This window comes from Acanthopagrus latus, chromosome 7, assembly GCF_904848185.1.
Source record: "Acanthopagrus latus isolate v.2019 chromosome 7, fAcaLat1.1, whole genome shotgun sequence".
In the NCBI taxonomy this organism is placed as follows: domain Eukaryota; kingdom Metazoa; phylum Chordata; class Actinopteri; order Spariformes; family Sparidae; genus Acanthopagrus; species Acanthopagrus latus.
The window spans coordinates 30,449,399-30,476,479 of record NC_051045.1 but is presented as its reverse complement, the minus strand read 5'-3'; the positions used below and the strand labels follow the sequence as shown (position 1 = coordinate 30,476,479).

The window sequence follows — 27,081 nt, the reverse complement described above, 5'->3', positions numbered from 1 at the left end:
CAAACCATGCAAATAGTCTCTAACATAGGCAGTCCATCCATTTATCCACTCCTCCATCTCACATGAAACCAGGAGAGACACACATTTAGCTTCACCATTCATTTTTGTTTTACAAACTTGTAATGTATGTAAAAGAAAAGTAAGTTCAAATTCAGAGGTTTAATACACCTGTAAAACCATGGCAAAGGTGTTTAACTTTGACCTCGTGTGTTAAATAAATACATTGATGATAAAGGCTGTGTTCAGAACAGCTCAGTTATTAACTTTACCATCGACGCTTATATTGTATTCTGCGTTCTGACGCAGACGGCAGCTTTTTTTTTTTCCATTACATCAAAGTATGAATGAAGAAGTAGCAACAGCCGGCTATCTGAGCGAGTGAAACCTCGAGCCTGTTCCTCTTTTCACCACCTCAGCCAGATGCGAACAGCTCAGACTTCCTCATCCAAGTCCAGTGCGCTGCGCTCTGTCGACTCGTCCGCATCTTCAACCGGAACCAGAGAGAAAACAACGAGTGCAAAGGCATGGAACCAACTTAAAGTAAATGCGGAATATTCTTTCAACGCTCACCCGAATCTAGACGATCACACACAACTGCAGAAATAAGAGACGGAGTGACTGGCTGAAGGGCGGTAAGTGTCCTCTTGATCTTGTGGACAAACTCGACCTAAATATGACAGTTACATGTTCTGAAGTTATACTTAATGTCTCTGACGAATTTAGCGAAGCATGCTAAACTGCTGCTTTGACGATGGACAAATGTACAAATCCAGTTTTATAACAAGGATGCTATAAAAAGAGGATCTTCGAAGTCTTTGAGCTGTTAAAAAAACACAAAAACCACCAGCACCTACAGCTCACCATCTGCAAACAGTGTGTACAAAAAAGTGATCTTAACAAATACATGACAGTGTATCTATAATGATGTACACAGCTTTATAAATGCGCTGCTCAGCGTCTTCTTACATAACTTACTATGATGTTAGGAACTTTACTGTTTAATCATTTCACTTATTCAACTCTCTCTCTCTCTCTCTCTCTCTCTCTCTCTCTCTCTCTCTCGCTTTCTCTCTGTGCGTGAGTGCGTGCGTGTGAGTGCGCGCGCGTCAGTTATTTTTAGACTGTCCATCTTGACTAAACCAGTAACCAGACTAGTTTCCGTTTTGTTCTGTGTTCCTCTAGTGTTCGTACATTGACTGAACAACATTGTCAGCCCTGAAACCTCTTGGTAAAGAAAATATCAGCATGTTATGTACAGTGCAGAAATGCCGGTGTGACATCATACTGGTGCCCAATGTTAAATTTCCCATTTCTCATATTTATCCACAGCCTCATCAGCCTGTTTTTTCCCAAATGTTGTAAATACAAAAGTAAAGTATTGCAACCTACATTTTCCAATTGATGCAACATTCCTGCATGGTTGCAAGTGTTTCTTTCTGTGGGAGAAGCAGAATTCTAAGTTTTGGAATAAAACTCAACTTCTTTTTGGATAAGAATAATACAGTTTATGATCCAATATTTAAAATATATGAATGAAATATGAACATACTTTAAGCGAATGAGCTTGCCAAGGGCTACATCTAATGATTACTTTCTTGATCGATGTATCTGTTGATTAATCTCAGTTAACTTAAAGATATTTTGTTCCCAATGCTACTATCTAAAGACAATCTAAAGAAAGAAATGTTGAGCTGCTTAAACCAGAGAACTCTGGGTATGTTTTCTTGATGATTGTCATAAATGAGTAATTAACAATGTAGTTAAAAATAATTTTGAGTCAATCAATAAATGTTTTCCACTTTAATCTTACTTGTTAATTGTCATGCAGATTTCATACAAGTAGACTGTTTTAGCTGAGTCGTGGTTTGGACTACAGCTGCTTTACTTCTTGCTTGCTGAGGAATTGTAAGAAACTTGTTTTGTGAGGAGTGCACTTTGTCAAATTTGCAAGGCTCCTCCCAGAGGAAGCTGTATGTAATCTGATAAATTGCCTCCAGTTTTCACTCAGTGGATAAGTTGCATTTTGGGTTATGTAGACGCAAAGTTTTGAAAAGCGGTCAGCTGGTCCAACTCTGCACTTCCTTAACACTGTTGGGCTCATTATGGACAGCTAAATACAAATGAACAAAACTGATACAAAGCCAGACATATCATATTTTTTATTCCACACACTCCTCACACTTAAACCTGGTGCATACATTACCAACAGTACACGGTAGCCTCTGAGTGACATCACTGGAGGCACTTTATCAGATTACATGCAGCTTCCTCTGGAGCCACGTAAGGTTTTACAAATAATATTCACATATGCAATGCATACTTTCTTTCTTTCTTTCTTTCTTTCTTTCTTTCTTTCTTTCTTTCTTTCTTTCTTTCTTTCTTTCTTTCCAAATTTACATCTAAGGAAGAAAACCATCCGTCATAACAGAACACACATAAATTATGGTTGGCTGTTGTGTGTTACTGTGGCAAACTAGTCGGTCAGTATACTAGTCAGTATGTGTTTCATGTGACATATTTCATTCTCACAGCCTGAAAGCTTTTGAATGTTGCTTCCTGTCTTATAGTCTTGCAGTTTTATGACTAAATGGCTTGATGTTTGCAGTCACACTAATTTGCATTGCATGAAATCATTTGATTATTCTGAACTGGGCCTTTATTCAAATGCTAACCATGGAGTTACTGTATGATGCGTTGGATGGTGTTCATAACAACATGGTATGCTGGTGTCATATTCTGAGTAATATTTTGGAGCAGTCGACATGTACTAGGAACATTTGGCCTAAACTCTTAAAGGCCATGCTGTTGTGTTAATTGTGGTCCATATGCATATACTTGCTCGCTTTGATCTAAACTAGAGACCTTGGCTGAGAGGTAGCATTATTATTCTAAACTCTTCTGAAAGATGCTGTGATGCTCTTGAATGTGGCTGCCTATTTTAGATATTGTCACTGCTCTTGAATGGTACAGTGCTCATTTTCTAATATGACTTTGTGACTTTAAAAGAAGTAACACATTTGTCCTCTCTCTCTGGTTGATTGCCTAAGCAATAAAACACACCCTTGCTCAGTTCAACACACTTGTCCCCAAGTTATGTTGCTGCTACAGCTCAACTCTGTCTGACAGTATCAGTCGCTGGTGACTGATGTTAGCAAATTTTACTATTTTTGCTGACTGTTTACTACTTTAAATGTTTCATGTTATAAAGTTAAATTTGCATTTAGAACATAAAATAGCAATCTTAAACTGCTTATGCAAAGCATGATGGGTAAGTTGAGCCATCTTTGACGTCAATGCTCTCTGCACCATAGACATATATACGTAGACTTTTTATTGAGCGCTGGACCACATGTCAGTGTCAACTCAATGGAGTGAACAAAGTGCTACAAGTTAATGTCTCTCATTTACACATTCATACATGTACGGATATATTCAGGAAACAGTGAGGAACCAGAAACAATGTCTGTAACATTCTCTGATGATTATATACATTAACTCCTCCTTATATGTTCAGTATACAGGTCAGCACCAAACTACAGGATGGATTTTATAATGTTTTTATGAGTGTTTACAGCTGCTAATGTATATAACGCCATTACTATGGTGATACATGACAGTTGAATACTGAATCTGTGTCTGTAATAACCAGATACTGACATGTAAATGTGACGTTGACCTTACTGTCTATTTGTTTCATTTAATTTTAAATAGATCAAAATCAGATACATTGGTTCTTTTTATTCCCACAGACGTCACATTTACGTGTCAGTATCTGGTTATTATAGACACAGATTGAATATTTAACTGTCATGTATCACCACAGTAACAGCATTACACACATTGGCAGCTGTAAAGACTCATAAAAACATATAGAAAAACATCCTGTGGTTTGGTGCTGACCTGTATACTGAACATATGAAGAGTGGTTAACGCTGATAATCATCAGGGAATGTTACATACTTTGTTCTTGGTTCCTCACTGTTTCCTGAATATATTTGTACATGTGTGAATGACTAAATGAGAGGCATTAACTTCACTCTGTAGAAGAGACTGACTCCACTGACTTGTGAATGAATAAACAAATCTTGTAAATGTAACCATGAGGCATATGCCTTTTTATTGACAGAGATTTACAGACCCAGTAACATCATTACTTTCAACACTTGCATTTTTATTGGTCACACCACTTGATTCAGTTGATTCAGTTACTGTTGGCCAGTGGCAAATATACTGCATTTAGCAGTTCATTCGACCACTATTAAAAGCACGTTTTGAGGTTAAAAAGTAATTTATTTGTCGTCAGTGCTGGGGGCAATGCTTTATAGTATTAGATTTATTTTAGCGGTAACAGTGATATTACACTATTAATATTTCAGTAATGTACTACTACAATCATGTCATGTAACACGTTACAATTTGTGTTACCAACTGAAGTGATGCATTTATTGTTGTTTTTTTAAGAATCCATCTATACCAACATGACCATATTAATATGGGCTCTGTGTGTTAAATATAGCCGAGCCTTAGCCAAGTTCTTTGTTAAGTCTCTGTGTGACTGAAATGAGTGTTTCGGAGGCCTATCTCATGTCATTGTCATGGGCTACAACACAGATAGGTCTGTTGTGTTTCATATGATGAAGCCTGCAATTAAAAATAATTACTCTTATCTCATTATAGATCCGTTGTCTGCCTGCTCATCCCTGTGTCCAAGGCCATTCCTTTATTTAAGAAGCTCTATGCTATTTAATTGTTTTTTATAGGCTATTTGGGCATTTTGTAATAAGTAACGTATTAGTATATGCAGAGAGTAACGTTGTCTAGTAATATATTATCTTAAAATGAAGGTAATTATGAATATGTTATATTTTCCATTTAAAAAGTAACTTGCCCAATGACATGCAGACTGCAGGGCCCAAAGATCGAACATTGTACCTGCTAAAATAGGTCAGAGATTGTCTTTTGACCAGTGTTCAAACACAACAGCACCCCTAAATTTTACTCTTTGGTATATCGCCCACAGCTTTTCTAACAAGCTGCCTGTACTCTTGTTGTTTAAAGTTGCTGAAAGCATTTTATTTTATTTGACATTTCTTCACAGCAGCACACAACTTAAATTATCAGTGCAGTGAAGCATGAGATTTGTCTTTCATGTCTCCATCAAGGAGGTAAAAATGCTGACCAATGCTTGATTTCATGCAGCTTTTCTAAAAACTTTTATGTTGCACTGTTTTCAGGCATGTTGTTGTAACCGGTGAAAACTGCATGACAGAGCAATGTCCCGCCTCACTAGTCATCATGAATCCAACGTTGTTACACTGTGATGGTGGGCTGGAATCAACACATCGTTGTCTTATTCAGACTGAAAGTTATGTCATCTGCAGAATTAGAATGATGCTGTTATCTTACTAAATTCTACTGACACTTTGGTAAATTATCATTTAATCAACAGATATTCAAACTATCCTGTAATCTGTTTCTGTTTCTAATCATTTCAGTCTGCAGCTTTCATCCACCTTTAGCTTTTTGCCTTGGCTTGTTGGTTTCCACAGATTCCCAATTGGTGTCACTGACACTGAAACTTAAATAAAATAATAAAAAATGTTTTGTCCAGTTTGTAGGGTAGAGTGTAGCGTTGCCAGCAGAGTAGAATTAGATTTGAATTCTGGCTATTTCAAAGTATGAATGCATTTGATTCGTAATGTTGCTGCTTTACACACAGATGGAGATGAACCAATGATAGCTGCACTTTTTAAAATACAAAGTAGGGCAATGTTGTATCAGCAGCCTCGTGCTGGCCTCCATTTTATATTACTAAACACATGACAGGGAGTCATGTCTATTCATTATTTGGGAGTAGAATTTAAAAACAGAGTTTGAAATAGAACTTTAAAAAGTTCAAAGTGTCCAAAGACACCTGACCCTCCCCTGATTCACCATCTAAAGAGGAACAAGCTTTGGAACATAGAGAAAAAAGGAAGTAAATATGTTAACACGACTAATCTCCACAACACCGGAACTTCCTGTGTCTAAATGCTCAAATGAAACATTTTCCATTCCTTACCATTGTACATGAGAACAGTACAGTTTCATTACGATTATGGTAAAGGCTGTTGATATTTATATAGAAACAGATAATAACTGCAGAAACATTGCCATTTTTGCCAGTGTTGGTGTGGAGTGTTTCAGGCCACTGGAGATATCTCTGTTCTCTTATGCGGTAGCTTTTAAATCCATGGTGACATGTGACATCTAAAGTTATAGTAGATCCACTGCACAGCTAGTGTTCAGGATAAACATTACATCCTTCATTCAGAATGATGTTCTGCTTCACTGAGCTGCTTGTCTGTGCCTGACATGTCTTCCCTCTCCATCTGTGTATGTGAGCCAGTGAGCGCTATGAAACATAGCAACTACTGTATCTACACTCGCACACTCCATTGTTGTTCTTTGTCCTGTTTAACTTTGTTACATATAACTGCATACACATGTGCATGTTCATACACACATGCAGATATAGTCTGATACAAAAAGAAAAGTAGTATTCCTTAGATGTTACAAATGAGCACTTGTGTGGAAATATTTTTATTGGCACAGTAGATAGAAATGCTTTGCATTATCCTGTCACGGAACACCTCAATATCACTAACTGAAACACAAAAACATTACTGTAGCTGTTGTAAAAACTGGAATAAAGAGTAACAATGTAGAGATCTCAGCATACAGCAACCCCAAAATCATGAAGTCATGTCTCCACTACTGGGGAAGACTGAGAAGACAAAGATGCCGTCTAGCTTACACAGTCTGTCTGTCATCTAACTGGATGGAGTTAGGAGTTAGATGACAGACAGACCGTGTAAGCTATAAGGCATCGTTCTCTTCTCAGTCTTCCCTTATAGTGGAGAAAATCGTACACCATGCCATATGCTATTTTCACGCATTCTCCACCCAGTATTAGAGAACTACATTTACAGTAACTGTCAGCTGAGAGAGCTGACATCTCAGCCGTATGTCACAGGATTTAACAAGTGTCACAGCAAGCGGTCACAAAAACAAATTTTCCAACTCATTATATTCTGAATTTTCTAAAAAAGCATGTGGATCTGGGCCATTTTAACTACATCATGGAATCACTGTCTGTCTAGATGAGAACACAAGAAATGTTCAAGATATCATCAGAAGTGCCTGCTAAGTTAAACAGTCTGCGATAGAGGATCAAGCATACAGGATAGAACAACAGAGGCATTAGAACAAGCCAATAGCAGTGCAGATTGGTAGCAGGATCAGCCACTGGAAGGTCCTACACTGCTTCTGCAGTTCAGCCTCTCTCATAGGTGAAGTTTCTGTAATGTCTGTTTCTTGCGAACAACTTTCGAAGGTCATTTAATGCTGTAATAGTGAATAAAATGTTATAAAGTCGTTTGTAAATACAGTTTGACAGAGCTGTTTTCTGGCTAGCACTTATTGTGGATGTCCTGTTGTGCATTTTACCATCCCAACCTTGAGACTAGTACTGTAGATGGCTATCAGTGTATATACAAAACTAGATCGGACTAATTACATTACATTTAACATTCCAAATGCGTTTTACTGCTTATCCACAGCCTTCATGTCTCACTGTTTTTCTTCTGTTGTCCCCCTGCAGAAGGCACAATGGGCTGTGTGGGCTCAAAGAAGGAACAGGACCCTCTGAGCAAAGGTTCTGGTAATGACGAACTACAAAACCGTGCACAGACGGCCCACTACGTCAAGGACCCCACCACAGGAAACTCTGGGAGCAAAGCTGTAAGCAGTTATATTTTCATAGATGAGAAAAGTTTTAAAATGAATGTATACGTGTGTGTGTGTGTGTGTGTGTGTGTGTGTGTGTGTGTGTGTGTGTGTGTGTGTGTGTTTATATATATATATATATATATATATATATATATATATATATATATATATATATATATATATATATTACTATTTCCATTATGTCAAAATACTTTTGCATATCTGGTAATCAGGTGTAATAGTAACATTGTGCTAATGCTTGACTAAGTCACAAGCCAGTTCTAGCTTATCAACAAACATCAGTCAGCAATTTAGCAATAACAGGTTTTCAAAGTAAAGTTGCTAAGTAGTTTTTGAAAAAGTGTGAGTGTGAGTTGATAAAAACACAATTTATTCATGATTTTTGTTAGTCTTCTTATACAAGGTATCTGTCAATGAACAGACAAATCTATGAAACTACATAACACTCACACATTTTATCTAACATAATAAAGGTAATTACAATATCAACCTTGTATATAGTTTAGCTTTAAACAAAAAAAAACTTTGCAAAAGTGTTTTTTATGTGGACATTTCTTTTTTTCTGTAAAATCATGGACATTTTATGGTTATTCACAGTTACAGCTTTGTCGTGCTCTTCTAATTAAATGACTCTTATCTGACTCTTTTATTAATGTTATGGATATTTTGAGGATTTCAAAATTACAAGGAAAATCTGTAAAAGAAAGAGGAACAATTCAGTAAAATGACTTATTTATTACAGTGTGATGATTAGAAAGGAGAGGAGAGTAAAGAAATAGTTTTCTTTAATTTTACAAGTACCTTAACTTAAGTATTTTATATGAAAAGCAACTATAGCAGGCAGATACATGAACAGCAAAGATGAACTGTGTCAAATGACACAGTTAAAAAAGTATGATGAGGTAACACAATTTTATTGATGACTAGCACAAGTTTTCCTGTGCTCTTCAGAGAGAATAGATGTGCTCTAACATGAACTCTGAATGTGTTCCTGTTACTGTTCCCGTATGATTTTGCATAACAGCCAGACATTTGATCAGTGCCATGGGAGCACTGCAGCAGTGTGGCTACATGTAAGTGTGGTTCCTCTGGCTACTTCCTGTTTGCTTTTTCTCATTTCTCCTCAGTGAAGAAAGAGGAAGTGTCAGAAGCAGAGCCATAGCACTCAACCAAGCGATGTATGACCAAAATTTGGGTTATTAAGCAATGCCTAAGACATTCACATGTACTGTGTCTGATCTTTACACAGCTCAGTATGTTACTTTACAGTTTTTGATATAGAGAATACCCACTACAAATCCAGTAGTAGTACAACTGTAAAATATAAGACAACTCTGTACTTTAAAGTTTATTTTGTACATACCATATCATCATTAGAGGAAACACAATGAATGTGTTATTCTTAACTGTAAAGTGTACTGTCAAGCAGAAAAACAGACAGCTTTCCCCCAGTGTTTGCCTGTGTTATTACTCTGTCACAGACAGCATTAGAAGCCACAGTTTTCCACAGTTATTTCAGTTCTTTCACTGCTACCTGGGGTAGAAACAGGGGGAAGGATGCCTCTTCCTATTTTGTTTGGTATTAGACACACTCAGGTACCATAATTCATCCTTTTTTTCCAGGTAAACATCCAGCCTGATTGAAGGCTAAGTAGCAAAGTAAGGTTTATAGGGAATCAGTCTTTACTCAGATGGTGATTTCTCTATAGCCATAACACTATGGAATCAGTATTAATTTCAAAATACAAAGTTAATGCAAGAATAATTTGATATTTACCATGTCCAGTTTTGTCAACAGAAATGAAGTGTTGATCATTCCTTTCGACAGTCATGTTGTTAACATGCAGAAATGGCTGAAGAGTCAGAAATATGCATTTTTCAGAGAAAAAGAAAAAACACAAACTTGTTTATTTCTGTGGTTATTTTCAGCAGTAACTATTATTAATATATTATTAAACTACTATTTTATACATTTATGGCTATATATGTATAGAAATATAGTTCTGCTATGATTATTTCATGTACTGTGTTGAGCGGCTAGCATCTTTGATTAACCCAATCAACCCAACTGTGGCATCTGACTGACTCGCTTCTGGTTTGGAGTTAAAAAAAAAAAAAAAAAAAGTTACTGTAAACAAACTAAATGGCTGTACTTTATATGTTTATGTGTTATGTATGTATATATATGTGTATTGTTGTGTTTACAGGGTGTTGCACTGCCCATTATTAGCCCAATAACTATGCAGCTTCAACATTTTTTTCTTTCAATTCAAAACAAAAAAAGAGGGAATGTTGGTCAAGGGAATTCAACTGTTCACTCAGCCTTATACCACTTTATGTCTCTCTGTCTTTCTGTTTACAGAGCAAAATGCCACCCAGTGCTAACACATCTGACGGTGAGTCACAATCGTTACTTACATATAAACAAGTACACTTGACTCTCATTTTACATTAAACTATCATTCAACCTCTAATCTACCAAAGGTCTATGTAGGTCTAAGCACTCACCTTGTACTATCAACAGCACCAGTGAGCCAAAAAAACATTCAGACAGTCATTTTAAGCAGCATCATCTAGGTCAGTGCTGGTTAAACACAAACGTGTGAAGCTTAATACGACATGTGAGAGAGAGGAAAGAGAGCTTCAGAACAGTAACCCCTCTCACCGCATCACACCAGAGGCCTCCAATACACAGAAGACCAACCCTGCTATTATTATCAGGCCTAAACCAAAGTCAGTTACAAAAACAAAATATGGGGAACCAAATATTGGTAACAAGGTGGGCATGATTCAGACTCTATTATTGTACAGTATGTCCCCTTAAAAACAACTTAGACTGATACTCATGTGCACTCTCACACTCTTACACCCTTACAAAGAGCTTCCTTTTCACACACCAAGAAAAGCAGGCTTGGTTTCTGCTGCATATAATGTTTTCAGTTTATCCAGTGGGGGTTTTTAGTGTTCTCTGCCCACAGTGATGTTTTCTCCAGCTGTAATTCCTCAGCATGTTATGCTTCAGAAGGTAAACAGGCTCATAGCTGTCACACATCAAAGCAAAAGCCATATTTATTATACTGCATATAATTTTCTTTTTTCTGACTGGCCTTGCTGCTGTAGGAGAAAGTATTGCCATGGCACTGTACGACTATGAGGCCATTCATGAAGGAGATCTTGGCTTCAAGAAAGGAGATAAGCTTGTAATATTGGAGGAGTAAGTTGAGTAAAAACATTTCTTGGACATACAGAATAAGAATGTGATCTATCATGAAAATATTCACACCAATTTTGTGTCTTTGTCTTGTCCTCTGACTCTCTCTCTCTTCCTCTATAGATCAGGAGAGTGGTGGAGAGCTATGTTAATAAGTACAGGCCAAGAAGGTTACATTCCCAGTAACTATGTAGCCAAAGACACTCTGGAGGCAGAGGAGTAAGTGTACTCACATTGAAAATTAGTTTTTATGCATTATTGGTTTGCCTCAGTTGGATCATGTACTGTATTTAGCTGGCACTTACAGGGCGGGCACACTGGCTGCCCGAGACGCACTTCTCACAGGTGTCACAAGCGTGGCTGCTACATTGCATCATCTAGAGATTCTGAGTTTTTGTTTATTTGTACCGCGACACACACATGGCTCTTTGCTAAAATCAGCCTGAAAACGACTTATAGACAGTCATATGGACATCAGACCATGTCTGTATCTGTAGAATATATCACAGACATGAAGAGAACACACCCAACAAGTAAGGGGCAGTTTCTTTCTTTCACTTTCCTTTTTCTTTCACTTTCTCTCCTTCCATCCCTCCCTCTCTCTTTTTCCCCTCCAGCTTTCTCACTCTATCAGTTGGGTAAGGAAAAACACGTCATCATACAATTATCGAAGTCAAACTCCATAGGAACAGATAGGGCAGGCAGGCGGCGCTCTGCAGCAGCCACGCAGCTGCCATGCTGCCTATGTGAGCACAAACACACGGGTGGGCAGCAGCAGCAGCAGCAGCAGCAGCCACGTAGCTCACAGGCATCCAGTGAGCCCAGCCTGTTAGTGTAGACGTGTAAGTGGAAGTGAACAATACATTATTCGCCCAATATAGGGTAATATAAATTATTGAGTAGAATACCAATAAATAGAGCATATAATATGAAGCCAAATTGCTTTCACTGACTTTACAAGAGCAGCATTTACGCAATTCGACACGGTAGGTGCATAAACAATGTGCATAAGGTACCAGGTCATAGGAACTTCCTCTTTAAAGAAGAAAATGTGAACTTGTTGGTTATCTTATCAGGACTGAGCATGACAAGCAGGTAATAATCGGTAATCGGCATCAGCTGAAAGAAAGACGTATCGTGCATCCCCAAAATAAAGCATACAGTATGACCAGAAAATAACTGCTTGTACACAAGGAGGTTAAAAGGTTTCTGTACTAACTGATCTGTGTCCTGTTGTTGAGGTGGTTCTTTAAGGGTGTGAGCAGGAAAGATGCAGAGAGGCAGCTGCTGGCCCCTGGGAACAAAGTGGGATCATATATGATCCGAGACAGTGAGACCACAAAAGGTGAGGAAACCCTTTTGCTTTAGTATTAATGGTCCCTTTTCATATCTGTGTTTGTGATCCTCAAATGTATGGATGCACAAGAGTAAATTGTTGGACTGTCCCCTTCAAATGTAGGGTTCTATGACATTTATTTAAGGTACTTTGTCAAGTTTGTACCTCCCTCATGCACACAAATGTAGTACATGTATAGAGTTATTTATGAACATATATACAATTTTTCAATTTGTAATCCAGCCTTTAGGTAACAAAAGTGTGGACTCATTTCTCTGCATCTTTTTGACACAGGATGTTCCTGACTTTTGCATGTTGTTCTGTTGGTAGAAGAAGGCAGTCCTTGAAACCTGTTTTGTGTAAAAGAACAAATTCTGATCAAAAATAACTCCCAGATTCGTTACAGAGTAATGTCATCCAGAGTAACTATGCCATTACATGATTAGATCTTTAGGGCCCGGCACAATAACTTCTGTTTTGTCTGAGTTAAGAAGCAGAACATTCCAGGTAATCCAGGTTTTTATGGCCTTGATACATGCCTGAAGTTTAGCTGACTGAATAGTGTCATCAGGCTGAATGGATAAGTATGATTGTGTATCATCCACATAACTATGACAATTTATGTAGTGTGTTCTAGTGATATTCCCTAAAGGGAGCATGTATAAAGTGAATAGTGTTTGTCCAAGCACAGTGCCTTGTAGAACTACGTTAATAACTTTGGTATGCAGTGAGGATTCATTGTTAACGTAAGACTTGAGAAATTGAGATCAGTCTGACAAATAGGACTTGAACCAGCTCACTGCAGTTCCTTTAACACCAAGTAAATGTTCCAGTCTTTGTTATAAGGCGGATGGTCAAAAGTGCCAATAACTGTGTTAAGATCTAAGAAGACTTGCACAGAAAGAAGTCCTTTGACAAATGTGATTTTGAGAGCATTTGTAACTTTAACCAATGCTGTTTCGATGCTGTGATGTTTAAAACCTGATTTGAAATTCTCTTATAAACTATTGTTATGCAGAAAGTCACACAGCTGATTAGCAACTGTTTTCGAGAAAAAAGGGAAGGTTGATAGGGTCTACAGCTGGCTTAAACACCTGGATCAGCTGTTGGCTTTTTTTTTGCTTTTTTTTAAAAAAATTTTTAATTACATTTTTTTTGGCCTTTTTCTGGCTTTATTGACAGGACAGCTGAAGAGTGTGACAGGAAACAGGGTAAGAGAGGGGAAGTGACACGCAGCAAAGGGACCCGGGCCAGGAGTCGAACCTGGGTCCGCTGCAGAGTCTCGGCACAGGGGCCACACGTGCTACCAACCGAGCTAAGCGGCGCCCAGCTGTTAGCTTTTTAAGAAGCCGTTTAATTACAGCTTCTTTAAAGGACTGTGGTATTGTTAATAGGGACAGACTGAAGTGCTAAGTAAAGGTAGAACTTCTTCTGGTTTAGATGAAGAAGATAAATACATCTGCTTTACAGCTGTTTCTGATGTTTCTAAGGTCAGAGGGTGATGAACTTTGTGCTGATTATTATGGGGGGTTTTGTTTGGACCCAAATGCAGGGGCCAGAGAATGGAAATCAAGTAAAATGTGTTTCTTTTTAAACAGAGCTCTTGAGGGAGTAGCTGACGAGGAGGGCAGGCAGGCAGGCAGGCAGGCAGGCAGGCAGGCAGGCTGGCAGGCAGGCAGGCAGGCAGGCAGGCAGGCAGGCAGGCAGGCGGGCGGGAGGGTGGTCAGGCAGGCAGGCAGGCAGGCGGGCGGGCAGGCAGGCAGGCAGGCGGGCAGGCAGGCAGGCGGGCAGGCAGGCAGGCAGGCGGGCAGGCAGGCAGGCAGGCGGGCAGGCAGGCAGGTGGGGTTGTCTGGTGGTATCTGAGGAGAGCCAGAGGAGCTGGAGGTTCTTCACACAAAGGGAAAAAACACGAGCATGAGACAAATCCATTTAGGGAAAAAGACGTGAGCTTAAGTACAAGAAAAATCTAGACACAAGAAAAACTCTGGAATTACACAAACACAATAGATAAGGCACTGATGTAGTCACCATACAAGATGGAACAACCTGGCACCAGAGTAGAGAAAAGACCAGGATGATATAGCAGAGTTTGATGAGTTGATGATCAGCAGGTGCATTTCTCCACTGCTGCAGACAACACTTCCACGGCCACAGACACACACTCAGGGGAAAGGAGCAGGTGAGGGAGAATGGAGGGGGGAGGAAGATTGGGGAAAAAACACATACAACTAAAAACCCAGAGGGCCACAGCAGAACCATGACAACAAGGATGAACAGCTCTGACTCTCTGTCTGTCTGGTTACAGTGCTGAAAAAAAATCATGGGGTTGTTCTTATTTTCCTCTATGAATGCTGAATAATAAGTTGTTCTGGCAGTATGGAGAGCTTTCTTTGAGTTTTAAAGCTTTCTAGCCAGGCTAGTCAAGCTTCTTCCAGTTTGGTAGAACACCATTTACTCCCAAACTCCCATGATGTCTGCTCTAATATATAAGTTTGAGGGTTGTACCACTGAGCTAATCTCTTGAGCTTTCTTTTTTTTCTCTTTTTAGAGGAGCAGAGTCAAGTTTCATTTGTAGAGAGCCTGCAGCTATATCAACAAGATGATCAATCCGGGAGGGGCTACGATTAGCACCGGAGTCACCTTTAGTGCTGTGACATGACATTGAATAAAGCTGATGGAATGATTTCCTTAAATTTAGCTTCAGCACTGTCAGACAGACATCTTGAATAGAAATATTTGTCTTGTGGCATGTAGTCCAGTAACAGGAAGTAAAAGGACTGAAGCCAATCAAATCTAATAATGTGGTAAATGCACTACCAAACCTATCATTATCAATGTCCACGTGAAAACGTAAAATCACCACTGATAATTACTTTATCTGTTTTAAGACTTGATGAAGGGTGGGTTACCTCTCTAAAAGAAGAGCAGTGGCGCATGTAGAACTGCAGCTCTGCCTCCTGGTCTCAACTCTGTGTTGTCATGGTTTTGGACAACTAACACACTCGGTCAGGTTTCTAAATAAGAGAGCCGCTTCATCCAAAGTGGGATGAATACTGTCCCTCCTCATCAGACCATGGTTTCCCTAGAAAGTCCACCAATTATCTACAAAAAGCACATTGTTTGCCGGACGCCACCTCGACAGCCAGCAGTTAAATGATGACATTTGGCCAAACATGTCATCACTGGTGATGGGCAGGAGTCCAGAGAAATCTAAATTGGAATCAGCATTAAATAATTCCATATGGGTCACATTGTAACTACTGCTTCCTTTCTCTTTTACAACAGGTAGCTACTCGCTGTCTGTCAGGGACAGCGATGTCCAGTCTGGTGACACAGTTAAACATTATAAGATCCGTACGCTAGACAATGGAGGATTCTACATCTCTCCCCGCAACACCTTCAGCACCCTGCAGGAGCTGGTCAGCCATTACAAGAGTGAGTACAATGCTGTCAGAATTCAGAACGTTTCCTGTCTGAACTTTGTCACTGAATAATTTTACATCCTCACAGCTGTGTTTTACTTATTGAGCCTGATTTTCATCAGGAATGGTGGTTGTTTGACAATGAAGACAACAAACTCCCATGATCCCACACTACTTCATGATGTCATCACACTACTTTTGATTTTATTGTTTTGACTGAGAAAACTGTAGTGGCAGTAGTTGCACATTGTACAATTAATGTTCTCATAAAAGACTAACTTCAAGTTTTTTCCATCAGTAAACACGATGCTTATAGGAATGCAAAGTAAGCTCTGCTCTGCTGGGCAGATTTAACACAACAACCGATATGAAATATTATCAGGGTAATTCCTAAAGAAATGGGTTTGATGCTCTTTGATTATTATCTGTGAGGCGCCCATTAGCTCGTTAGCTTAGTTTGTAGAGCGGGCGTCACATGTACAGAAGCTTTGTACTCGCTGCAGCAGCCCAGGGTTCAAGTCCTCGCCCTCTGCTGTGCGTCACCCCCCCACACACCCTTCACCCTTTCCTGTCGTCTCTGAAGCTGTCCCATCAATAAAGCCACACAAAGCCTGCACCCCCCCCCCCATCAAAGTGTTTTGATTATATTAAAAATGATTAGTTAAATTATATATTTTTCTTGGCAAATAAAAGCAACTTATGGCACTGATTTTCATTGTAAAACAAAGACTGTAAAGTCCTTCCCTTTTTATTCCAGAGCAGGGAGATGGTCTCTGCCAAACCCTGACCAACCCATGCTTGAGCCCCAAACCTGAGAAGCCATGGGAGAAAGATGCCTGGGAAATCCCAAGATCATCACTAAAGCTGGATAAGAGGCTTGGTGCTGGCCAGTTTGGAGAAGTCTGGATGGGTGAGATAGACCTCAGTCATTCTAGAATCCAGGTATTGGTGGGGATGAGAAGCTTGCAATGAAAATTTGAATGCTTATCCTTTTTTGTTTTTGTTTTAAGCTACATACAATAAGCACACAAAAGTTGCAGTGAAGACCATGAAGCCTGGCAGCATGTCAGTTGAAGCCTTCATGGCTGAGGCCAACCTGATGAAGAGTCTACAGCATGACAAACTGGTCCGACTGCATGCTGTGGTCACCAAGGAGGAGCCTATCTATATCATCACGGAGTTCATGGAGAAAGGTGTGTGTGTGTGTGTGTGTGTGTGTGTGTGTGTGTGTGTGTGTGTGTGTGTGTGTGTGTGTGTGTGTGTGTGTGTGTGTGTGTGTGTGTGTGTGTGTGTGTGTGTGTGTGTGTGTGTGTGTGTGTGCATGCGTGTACAGATGCAGTACACTCTCATTTTATCTTTTATTCAACATCCATTTTCACGTGTCTGTTTTTTCACATGCATCACATGCACAGCAATTAATGTGTTAAAAAAGGTTTAAATTGAATCTTACATAATGAACAGTACTATAAAGACCTGTAAACACACTTAAATGTGGAAAATTTGTGAAGTTGCCCTTTACACACATAACTTATTGACCTTCACAGGTACCGTAAGTGATTCCAGTCCAGGAACATTTCAGCTCTATAGGGGGTATTTTTGCAGAAGTCACGGTGGAATTTAAAATGAAATTCATTAACATCAAAAGGTCAAACCATAGTCAATACATGTTGGCAAAGAATAGTTGTATTTTTTCCACAGTCAGGTCACAGATTTTTTGATCATGTTGACAATGTGCCAAATGCATTGAGCTTTAGGCTACCAGTAGCATGTATTTAATCATGTGTTTGAATGTATCCCTACAGGTAGTTTATTGGACTTCTTAAAGAGTGATGAGGGCAATCGTGTGCAGCTCCCCAAGCTCATTGACTTCTCTGCCCAGGTGAGAATCATTCGTCAAATTTAGATCCATTCAATATTCCAACAAAGACAGGAGAAAATAAATGAATAAATACATTTTTGTTTGTTTCTTTTGTTCACTATAAGCCATGATAATCGATTAGCTATGGATTCACTTGAGACTAGATTGATGTTGTGAGACTTTTAAGTGTCGTAATACAGTGTGTGCATGTAGCATATTGTGCAGTTGAGTACAAAGTTTTGGGTTAATTAATTTATCATTTTACACCGGCTTTCAAAACAAAACTAAGTTTGAATTCCTTTATGCTACATCATAGAAACATCATATATGAAACAAACTATTTTAAAGACTCAATCCAAAGACTGCAGTGTGGAGGACGAGTGGAGGAGTCTCAGCCTAGCGTATGAAGCTGCTCCGTCATCTGGTGGTACAGCAGTAGATACCTGTGTGCCTTTTGCAGCAGGGCGAACAAACTGAGGCAGGTGTGCATGTTGTTTTATGTAATCCTTTTGGCTCTGTGCAGACATCTCACTTCACATATATCACTGATGCTGAAAAGATGGGTACCATCGATGTGTTGGCCAGTTTTAACCACGCGCCTAGGAACCTTCCGGTTGAGCTGAGTGTTAACTTGCCGATCACCTTCATGTGTGAGATTGTTTTGAATGCAGAGCTGAAGACAAAAAACAGCATTCTGATGTAGGTGGTGTGTAAAGACTGAGTGGAGGCAAACTAAGTGAATATTTTGGTTCTGAAATTGAAAAAAAGTCGGTAATGACATCAGCTTGCTGATCAGCACATGTTTATAGTACACAGCTGCGTATGTTATCTGGACCAGCAGTCTTATTTAGACACACTCTCTGCAGGATTTTTTCTCACATCTGCTGTGCTACTGACAGTGGCCGGTCCTCTCTTTGTTAAGGTGACCAAAGCGAGCAAAAATGTGCTCAGCTCATCCTGCATAGTATACTGTTCCTTAGAGTAAGATTGGTTGATCAGCAACCTGCCAACTTCCAGACAACAAAGCCTAAATCAGGAGACCAAATCTAACCAGGCCATCTGAGGATTTTACTCATTTATGGACGGTGGTGAGGGCGATTCTGGAGAAGGTGAATTGTCTCTTTCCAAAATGCTGACGCATTTGGATCAGTATTATTATGATATAATCCAAAGTGCAGTATTTGATGCCCTGGGAATGAGACTCGATCAACTATCTATCTCCAGAATTACTTTCTCTACCATTGATAATGTTTATTTCGAAATTGCAAGAAATTTCAGAGAGCATCCCATAAATATGGTAACCCGCTGTCACTGCTGCCTGCCTGCACTGTGGTTCAGAGGAGAATGAGAGATGCTGCATGGATCTTATGGGTTATTAACTATTTTTTTAACAATAAAGCAAAATGGACATTGTGCATGGGAACATGTTAAAGGTTTAAACGAGGCAAGGCTCTTGGTCAGTGCGTGAAAGCTGGCAGCTCTGTTGAAAAGTGTAATCTTGATAATAATGGATAAGAGGGTACACCACATACACCTGCGTATCGCATAGACTACAGTGTAGAGGGAGAGTAAAATAAGTGTCTTCCTTAGGTTCAGTCTCCAGCAGTTGTCCACTCGTCATCCCCACAGCTCCAGTTCAGCAACTATATCAGCCAACTTGAAGACAGTTGTCAATCTCCCTACATGTAGCTTCCTTTTTCTCAGCAGTCGCAGGCTCTTTTTCTGTCTCATTGGGCCTTCTCCTTTTTCCTTTGCAAAGCAGCTCTCCGAAGACGTTTGTTTTCCACTCATTTTAGCTAGCTTATTGCATTTGATCATCAATATAATGGAAATAAAATAACTTATTTATTCTTTGTCCGCGGCCCGGTACCAAATGACCCTCAGACCAGTGGTTTGGGGCCACTGGACCACACCATTGCTTTGAGCCCTCAGTAGACTGGGGAAGCGCCATAGAAATGCATGTCCATATACCAAACCATCCTCCTGAAAAATCCATGGGCTCCATCATTACTGTCAAAAAACATTCATCTCAGAAGCTCAGAGTTTCAGCTGTCCTGTTAACTTTATGAATACAACAGCTCTTGTCACTATTACACTAATTTCTTACCCATATTGGTGGTTCAGCTGGATAGTGTTGCTTTCGTCAACGAAAATTATGACTAAATATCGTCGTCAACAAACCTTTATCACATGACGGAAACGAGACGAGACGCAACGTAAATGGTGGTCATGTGAGGAAAACTATAATCAAATATATAATCCAATGTTGTTGACGAATAAAAACGGGACTAAATGTGGTTTACGAAATAAAAACTCTGCTAAAGCGTCTCTTCATTTTCGTTGACCAAAACGAGACGAGACGAAATGTAATAACGTTATTTCGTCTCACTATTATTATCATTTTGCAATATTTCTGTTTCCTGAGTCTCATGTCAGGTGCTGCATCAGGTCGCACTGCGCAGATGCAGGCGACGTCTCTTCCTCAGTCCCCACCTGCGCGGCGTTAGTAAGAAGATGCAGCTGGTGGCTTAACATTAACAATAACTCAAGACACAGTGTGAAGTCTGGCACTAAGAAAGGGACCGATGACGGACAGCCGGGGTTCAGTGTTCCCTCCGGTGTCCCCTGTCAGTCTAAACCTGGGGACAGTTTCTAATCATATGGCTGCTGTTATAATGCGTAGTGACTGAGATACTGACCCACCAAACATCCTGGAAAGTGACAAAGTTACGTTTTTCGCTCTAAATTACATAATTACATGATCGTCATCAGTAAACTGGATGCTGTCTGACTCACTCGCGGGGACAGAGGCTGATTTCTGGGGGAAAGTTCACCGAAGTCTCGGTCTGGAGGCTGATTTATTTTCATCACCAACACTCGGTGAGTTAACGTGTGACAGACGCTGTGTTTAGTGCAGCAATGTGAGGAAGAGTCGGTAGGACGGTCGGGAGGACGGACGCTTCTCCATGAAACTAACAGTCAGCCAGCTGTGTGTGTGTGTGTGTGTGTGTGTGTGTGTGTGTGTGTGTGTGTGAAAACAAAACAAGGAATACATAAAAGTACAAACAAGAAAGAAAATAAATAGAAAAAATAATAATGAATAATAACACGAGGTGTGTTGTTTGTGTGCGTGTGTGTGTGTGTGTGTGTGTGTGTGTGTGCTGCTGTTACCCAATGACATTGGCCTATGAGGGGAGAAGGGTACTACATAGTAAATGCAAGACAAGTACACAGAAAATAGACATCGCATTACTAAAAAAGAGACTTAAGTACAATTGTCATTGACTAAAACTAGACTAAAATGTCATCAGTTTTTGTCGACTAAAACTAGATGAAAATAATCATGGATAATTCTGACTAAAATGAGACTAAAATGCTCAGACTTTTAGTCAACAGAAACTTGACTAGACTAAAAAGAGTATAAATGTGACTAAAACAAAAAAAAAACTAAAATTACAGTTTTACAGACTAGACTAAATCTAAAATTAAAACAGGCCGCCAAAAACAACACTACAGCTGGGCATGTGTAGAGCTGCTCAGACAGTGACTAACCTCTTTTATCTGCTGGATTTGAAATATGTATTATTATTTAATTATTATTAATTTTTGGTAGAGTTAATAGAATGAAGAATGTAGGAAGGTAGGAAATGGGAAGACAGATGGATCTGCCTGTTTTGATTCAATCTTAGAACAATTTTTACCATGTGAAATTATTCATCAGTTGGCTCTCTAGTGCTGACACAAAGGAACTAAAGAGACTACAGATATCTTCACACACAACAAAGCAAGCATCCTGTTAAGGGCTGCTTTCTAACATTTCTTTGCCAGTGAGGCACAGGCATTGGTAACTAAGTTTTAAATCTTTTACCCTGACTTATCTTTCTCTAGACTGCAGAGGGCATGGCCTACATTGAGCAGAGGAACTACATCCACAGAGACCTGAGAGCTGCCAACATCCTTGTCAATAAGGCTTTAGTTTGCAAAATTGCTGACTTTGGCCTTGCTCGTATCATTGAAGATAACGAGTACACAGCCAGGGAAGGTATGACACAGTATTCACTGTCACATGTTATGTAGCGAGGCGTCATCGGCACAGCTAATGAACAAATGTGCAAAGTGATTTTCCAGAACTGATGACATGAGAGAAGTCATGGTTTCATCAGTTTTGGGGGGAATTCCTTTAATGTCAGTGAGACATCTGATTAAAAAATGAGTGACTAAAATAGAGGGGAGTTTAGACAAAAGTAACTTGCTATAATGCTAACAGAATGAGAGTCAGAGTGGACGTGTTACGAGCAGGGAAATTCTCAGAAGTGTCATTAGAAGCCAACTAATAATAAAATTTTGACTGTTTTTCAATATTCCACAAAAAACAGGAGCCAAATTCCCTATCAAATGGACGGCCCCTGAGGCCATCAACTACGGATCTTTCACCATTAAGTCTGATGTCTGGTCCTTTGGTATCTTGCTGACTGAGATTATCAGTTATGGACGCACACCATACCCTGGTAAGTGTATCACTACTTTCAACTCTGATGTAGTGTTTGGGGCAAGGACCTTGCAAAGGTTTTTCCTATTTCTACACCTGAATATACGCATATAAACATATATTTGATAAGGATATTTGAAGGATATGTGTATTAATATTGATTCATATGATAATGAAGAAGATAAAAATGTAGTGTAGTGTTTGAGTCAACTTTTTTTCAAGTTCAAAGCGTTTAAGGCAGTGATTCCCCCTGGGGGGGTGTGGTGAGTCGGGGCGTGAGAGGCAGGGCGGGATGCAAAGGTCTATTTCCACTGGTACGTGTCCGCTGCGTTATGTCTGCCATGCCAGTGGGACTGGGTTTCACTTTCACTTTCAAAGTCGATGTGTTAACTTCCAGCATGTCCGCTGTGCTGCCTATCTGCTCTGTCCCAGCTCCGGCAGTCAGGAGCCAGTAGTTCAAAGGTAATCCGATCAGATTTTGGTTATCGGATTGGATCAAATCTTGAAAATGGGTTGTTCAAAAGGGAAAGAAGGATTCTGAAATCGGATTAGATCATGGAATCCAATTCTAGTTTTGATCCAGATCAAAACTTCAGTTTGTGTTGTTCAAAACGTTTCAGTAGGATTTGGTTAACTTTGATCCAAAAAAACAGGATTATCCTGATCCCAGCAGGAGGTAGGATTTCAAGGTGGATTTCAGGAAGAAAATGTAGTAATTGGTAGTAGTAATGTAATTGGTCAAATAATACATTTTTATCATTTAGTGTATAAACTTTTACTTATATTTTGCACTTGGCTTGTTTAACTGTTACAGTGATAAAGTAGATAAAGTAGACATAGGCTAGAAATTGATCCAATCCAATGTTGCTTTGAAAAACCATCATAAAAGTGAGACGGATTACCTGATCCTGAATCGCAAAAAATGGTATTTCCAAATCTGGATAATTTTGATCCAGATTAAATGTTTTGAACAACTGGCCCCAGGTGATTGTATGCAGAATGCTGCAACTCATATAGTGGTTTATTCCGTAAATAAATAAACATTATCAGATTATCAATAGTATTTCAGTTCAGGCGGGTATGAAAACATTTCTGTCCTCCGGGGGGGCATGACAAGAAATAATTAAGAACCACTGGTTTAAGGGAACAGTTCACCCAGAAATTAAAATTCAGCCATTAGCTCCTCACCCCTAAGCCAATGGAATGTTGGGTGAAGTTTCATAGTACAGAAAAAAATTCTTGAGCTTCACAGCAAAACATCATTGCAGCATTCTCCTAAAAAACTCCAGTGGCTGGGGACTTGTTTTTGAAAATAAAAAACATGATCATAAATATAAACATTAATAAACACCTTAACACATGCATGTATGACCCTTGGTCTGCTCTGTACTTGCGATGCAGCAGTTATGTTGTGGATGGCAGCAGAAACCAACCTCCGTGAGCAAAAATTGATAAAGAAAAGGGTTTTTGGCATGGCAAGTTCAGCATCAAAGTCCTGCCAGATGGCTCTCTTGACAAGAATGTTATTTAAATTGACTGCCAATGTGAACTGAGTTATCACCAGAGTATGTTGAGTCTCAAATACCACTTGCTGGCTGAGCGTAAAGCTGATGCAGAGAGTTAATCGCGAGTAACTATGGACAATCATGTGATTAATCATGATTCAATATTTTAATCGATTGACAGTCCCTGTATACACACATACACCACCTGAAAAGTGAGTGCACAAGCTTCAAGCATTGAGGGTGTAAATAACATCTTTTCAAATCAATTTGGGATCTTATGGCTTATATATGTATATATACAAATAAAAGTAGACAAGCTGGTACATCAGTGTTATGACAAACTGACGATTTTTACAAGTAAAGAAACAACTTCACATTTTGCAATTAATGCAATGCAGTTAATTAAGAATTATAAGAAGGCAAGAATGATTTCAAAGTTTAAGTTTCTCCTCACTCAAAAAGTGTCTGAGGATTTTAAGGTTATGAGCTCAATGGACACACACTGTGTTCACAGACATCTGCCACTAACATTGGCAGGTAAGAGAATATAATTTACATTACAATGAGCAGAATGTAAATGAGACAGTGTAATCTATTCTGCCTGTTGTGGATTCTTCTCCTTCTTCTTCTTCTTCTTGTCTCACAGAGCACATCAGTTGATTCGGTGGTCTTTGAATGTAGCTTAGCACAAGTGTGTTCAATCTTCTAAAACAATGTGGTCACATGTGCCCAGCCTGTCTCTGAATGTGGTCTGAGTGATCAGATCTCAAATGCCTCCTCAAAGTGTCTTTGGGACATTGACAGCTGTACTCAGAGCTGTCCATTTGTGATGAGATCAGTCAGGACAGATGATCATACAAGGTCTGAACAGCCTATGAGAGACCAGGCAGAGGGAGGGGTGATGATGTGTATGCATTCTTTGTCTAGCATACAGTACAGCCGTAGTTTTATTGTCCATTGAATATTTCTTATTTGTGTTTAAGAGGTTGTGGCTTTGTAGCCTTTTTATCATCATGTTCTCTTGGTTTTAGGGATGACCAACCCAGAAGTCATCCGCTCCCTGGAGAAGGGCTATCGGATGCAGCGCCTAGACAGCTGTCCAACGGAACTATATGAAATCATGTTAGAGTGCTGGAAGAACAAGCCTGAGGACCGCCCCACCTTTGATTACCTGCAGAGTGTCCTGGAGGATTTCTACACAGCCACAGAGAGCCAATATCAGCAGCAGCCATGAGACTTTTACATTCCATCATACTTAAATGCTAGTCCACTTTCACTTGCCAGAGTCTGTCTCATTTTTCCTCTGTCTTTATTTCTCATTCACACACAAATTATAGTTCAAGGGACTGTACAAAATTAATCAGGGAGTTGAATCATTTCAAAATAATAAAACCCACAAGATTGATTAAGAAAAGCTGTTTAGAAGGCCTGGTTATACTGTAAGCTAGCCACAGCTGTGTCAGCTGTAATATTTATCTTCCTAATCTTCCATGGCTATCAAAATTAAACAGAAAGAACATTCAGTTATTCCTTTTTAAAAAGCACATAGTTTGGATAACTCAAATGATTTAATCATTTTGTGCATCAGGTTTATAAGAGGCATGATTTATTACTTTCATAGATACATTTTGTTGATCAAAAAGATGTTTTTAAAAGACGTACACACCTACATATAATGATATGAGAGAATCAAATAAGGCCCTACCCCATAAGCCTTCATTTTAAGACAGTAGAGCGCTCACTGGTGCCAGAGTGAGAACTAAGAATGCACTGTCTGTAGAAGATCAAATGAATAATTCATAATAAATATGTCATTTGATGCCCTAATTTTTATACAGTTAAGTCTTCAATTTGACAGTGGTAGCAAGCTATGTAGGCTAACTGTAGCGTACATGGCTTTTGCTATTTGCTGTATAAGTATTCCCACTGGGGCTTGTTAGATTGTGTGTGTGTGTGTTTATTAGATTGTTAAACTGCGAATCACTCTGCAGCCGAGTTGGATTGTGAACTCTCTGCTGCTATCATGACCATGTGGTTGTTGTTGAATTATTAGCTGGTTTCAGCTTGAACCACAACTCGTTTTTAATCATTTTTGACATAGCCATATCCACAGGCCATTGCAGGCCACCTGTAAGCAGTCTCATTTAAAGGCTGGATTTAATTATTATGCTCCAGCACACATTGTGCATCTTTTCAAAGGGATGTATAACTGCAACATAGATGTTTAGAGTGGCATACTGACAGTGATCAGCTTAGATATCACTGTGTTGACAAAAGAAATTCAGCAAACAAAGGGGTAAGTGTTCTGTGGACTTTGCAGTGGCTGATTATGTGTAAGTCTTCTATTTTTTTAATTGATAATTTTCTACTATGCTGTGGCTTGTTTAAGCATTATTTCCTTATTGTGCCTTTTGCAATTGTTGTTTCTTTTTCAGTCATTTAAAATATGCCATATGCTATATATTTATAGTAAACTGATGTACACAAAAATGTTGTGACTTTACATGAAGCAATATTATCAAATAATGCTTAGTGATCCTTTGGCCCATCGAGATGTTGGTTCGTATTTAAGAAGTAAATGAAACAGTGAATACAGATTTTCACATAATTTGTCCCTATTTTCTGTGTGAAAAAAAATGCAGTGGTTCTAATAATTATGCTCTGAACATCTGTGTGTCTTAAATGGAATGATCATCTCCAAAGTAAAAGCATTTTCTATAGGTTTTCTAGAGAAGGATTAATCAATGCTATTTTCTCTGATACTGTATGTGTTTATCATACTGTTGGAAATAGTTATATGGATTATTTCAAAGCAAATCTTGTCAAGTGAAGATTTTATCATTTTTGTCATTTCGTGATTTGGTGTAATCCCTTCAGATAGAACTGTGAGCAACAATATCTCAGATACCTTTTCTATGTAATGCTTAGAGTTGATGTGTGTCGATGAATGCCCACAATGCCCAGAACTGTGGAAATATATTTGGGGTTATATTATATATATACATAAAGTGGCATGCACAGACTTTTTGAAGGGCTGGGGTGAAAATACAGCATGTTTTCGCCACTGAAGAGGGCACTTTAATGCGCGTTTTGGCTTCCAAAAGGGCGCATAGACATAATTTGCCTATTTTGTTAGATGCTTGGTTAAATGCAAGTGTAGTGAAAATGTCCAAATAAACTGTTTTTGAAACATGTATCTAATCAAATGTGTATTTATTTAACAGCAAACAATATTTACGTTATTTTTTACACATTACTATGAATTGCTTTTTAGTAGCCATGACTTTTATTAAAGTTATGGCAAACCAAATTAATGATTTAAATAATATCATTATGAAAATTCATACTATTTCAACGGATGATGGTAAAACGCTTCATTGAACTAAAAACTATTCTGTTGTTTAGACTTCACTGGTAGTCATTTCAGTCAACACTGGAGGTCAGAAATCACAAATCAACATGTTACCGT

At 39.0% G+C, this 27,081-nt stretch overlaps 1 protein-coding gene across 1 annotated transcript; it reads left to right on the top strand.

Annotated features, from left to right (window-relative positions):
* The first annotated feature begins 398 nt into the window (after nucleotides 1-398).
* Nucleotides 399-26,806, top strand: hck (HCK proto-oncogene, Src family tyrosine kinase). Its single transcript, XM_037104441.1, has 13 exons — nucleotides 399-632; nucleotides 7,643-7,782; nucleotides 10,154-10,187; nucleotides 10,912-11,005; nucleotides 11,126-11,221; nucleotides 12,244-12,347; nucleotides 15,624-15,773; nucleotides 16,518-16,670; nucleotides 16,771-16,953; nucleotides 17,563-17,639; nucleotides 21,507-21,660; nucleotides 21,995-22,126; nucleotides 24,644-26,806. Exons 2-13 carry the CDS (start codon nucleotides 7,651-7,653, stop codon nucleotides 24,844-24,846), a joined length of 1,512 nt encoding a protein of 503 aa, XP_036960336.1. The 5' UTR covers nucleotides 399-632; nucleotides 7,643-7,650; the 3' UTR covers nucleotides 24,847-26,806.
* The last annotated feature ends 275 nt before the right edge of the window (nucleotides 26,807-27,081 follow it).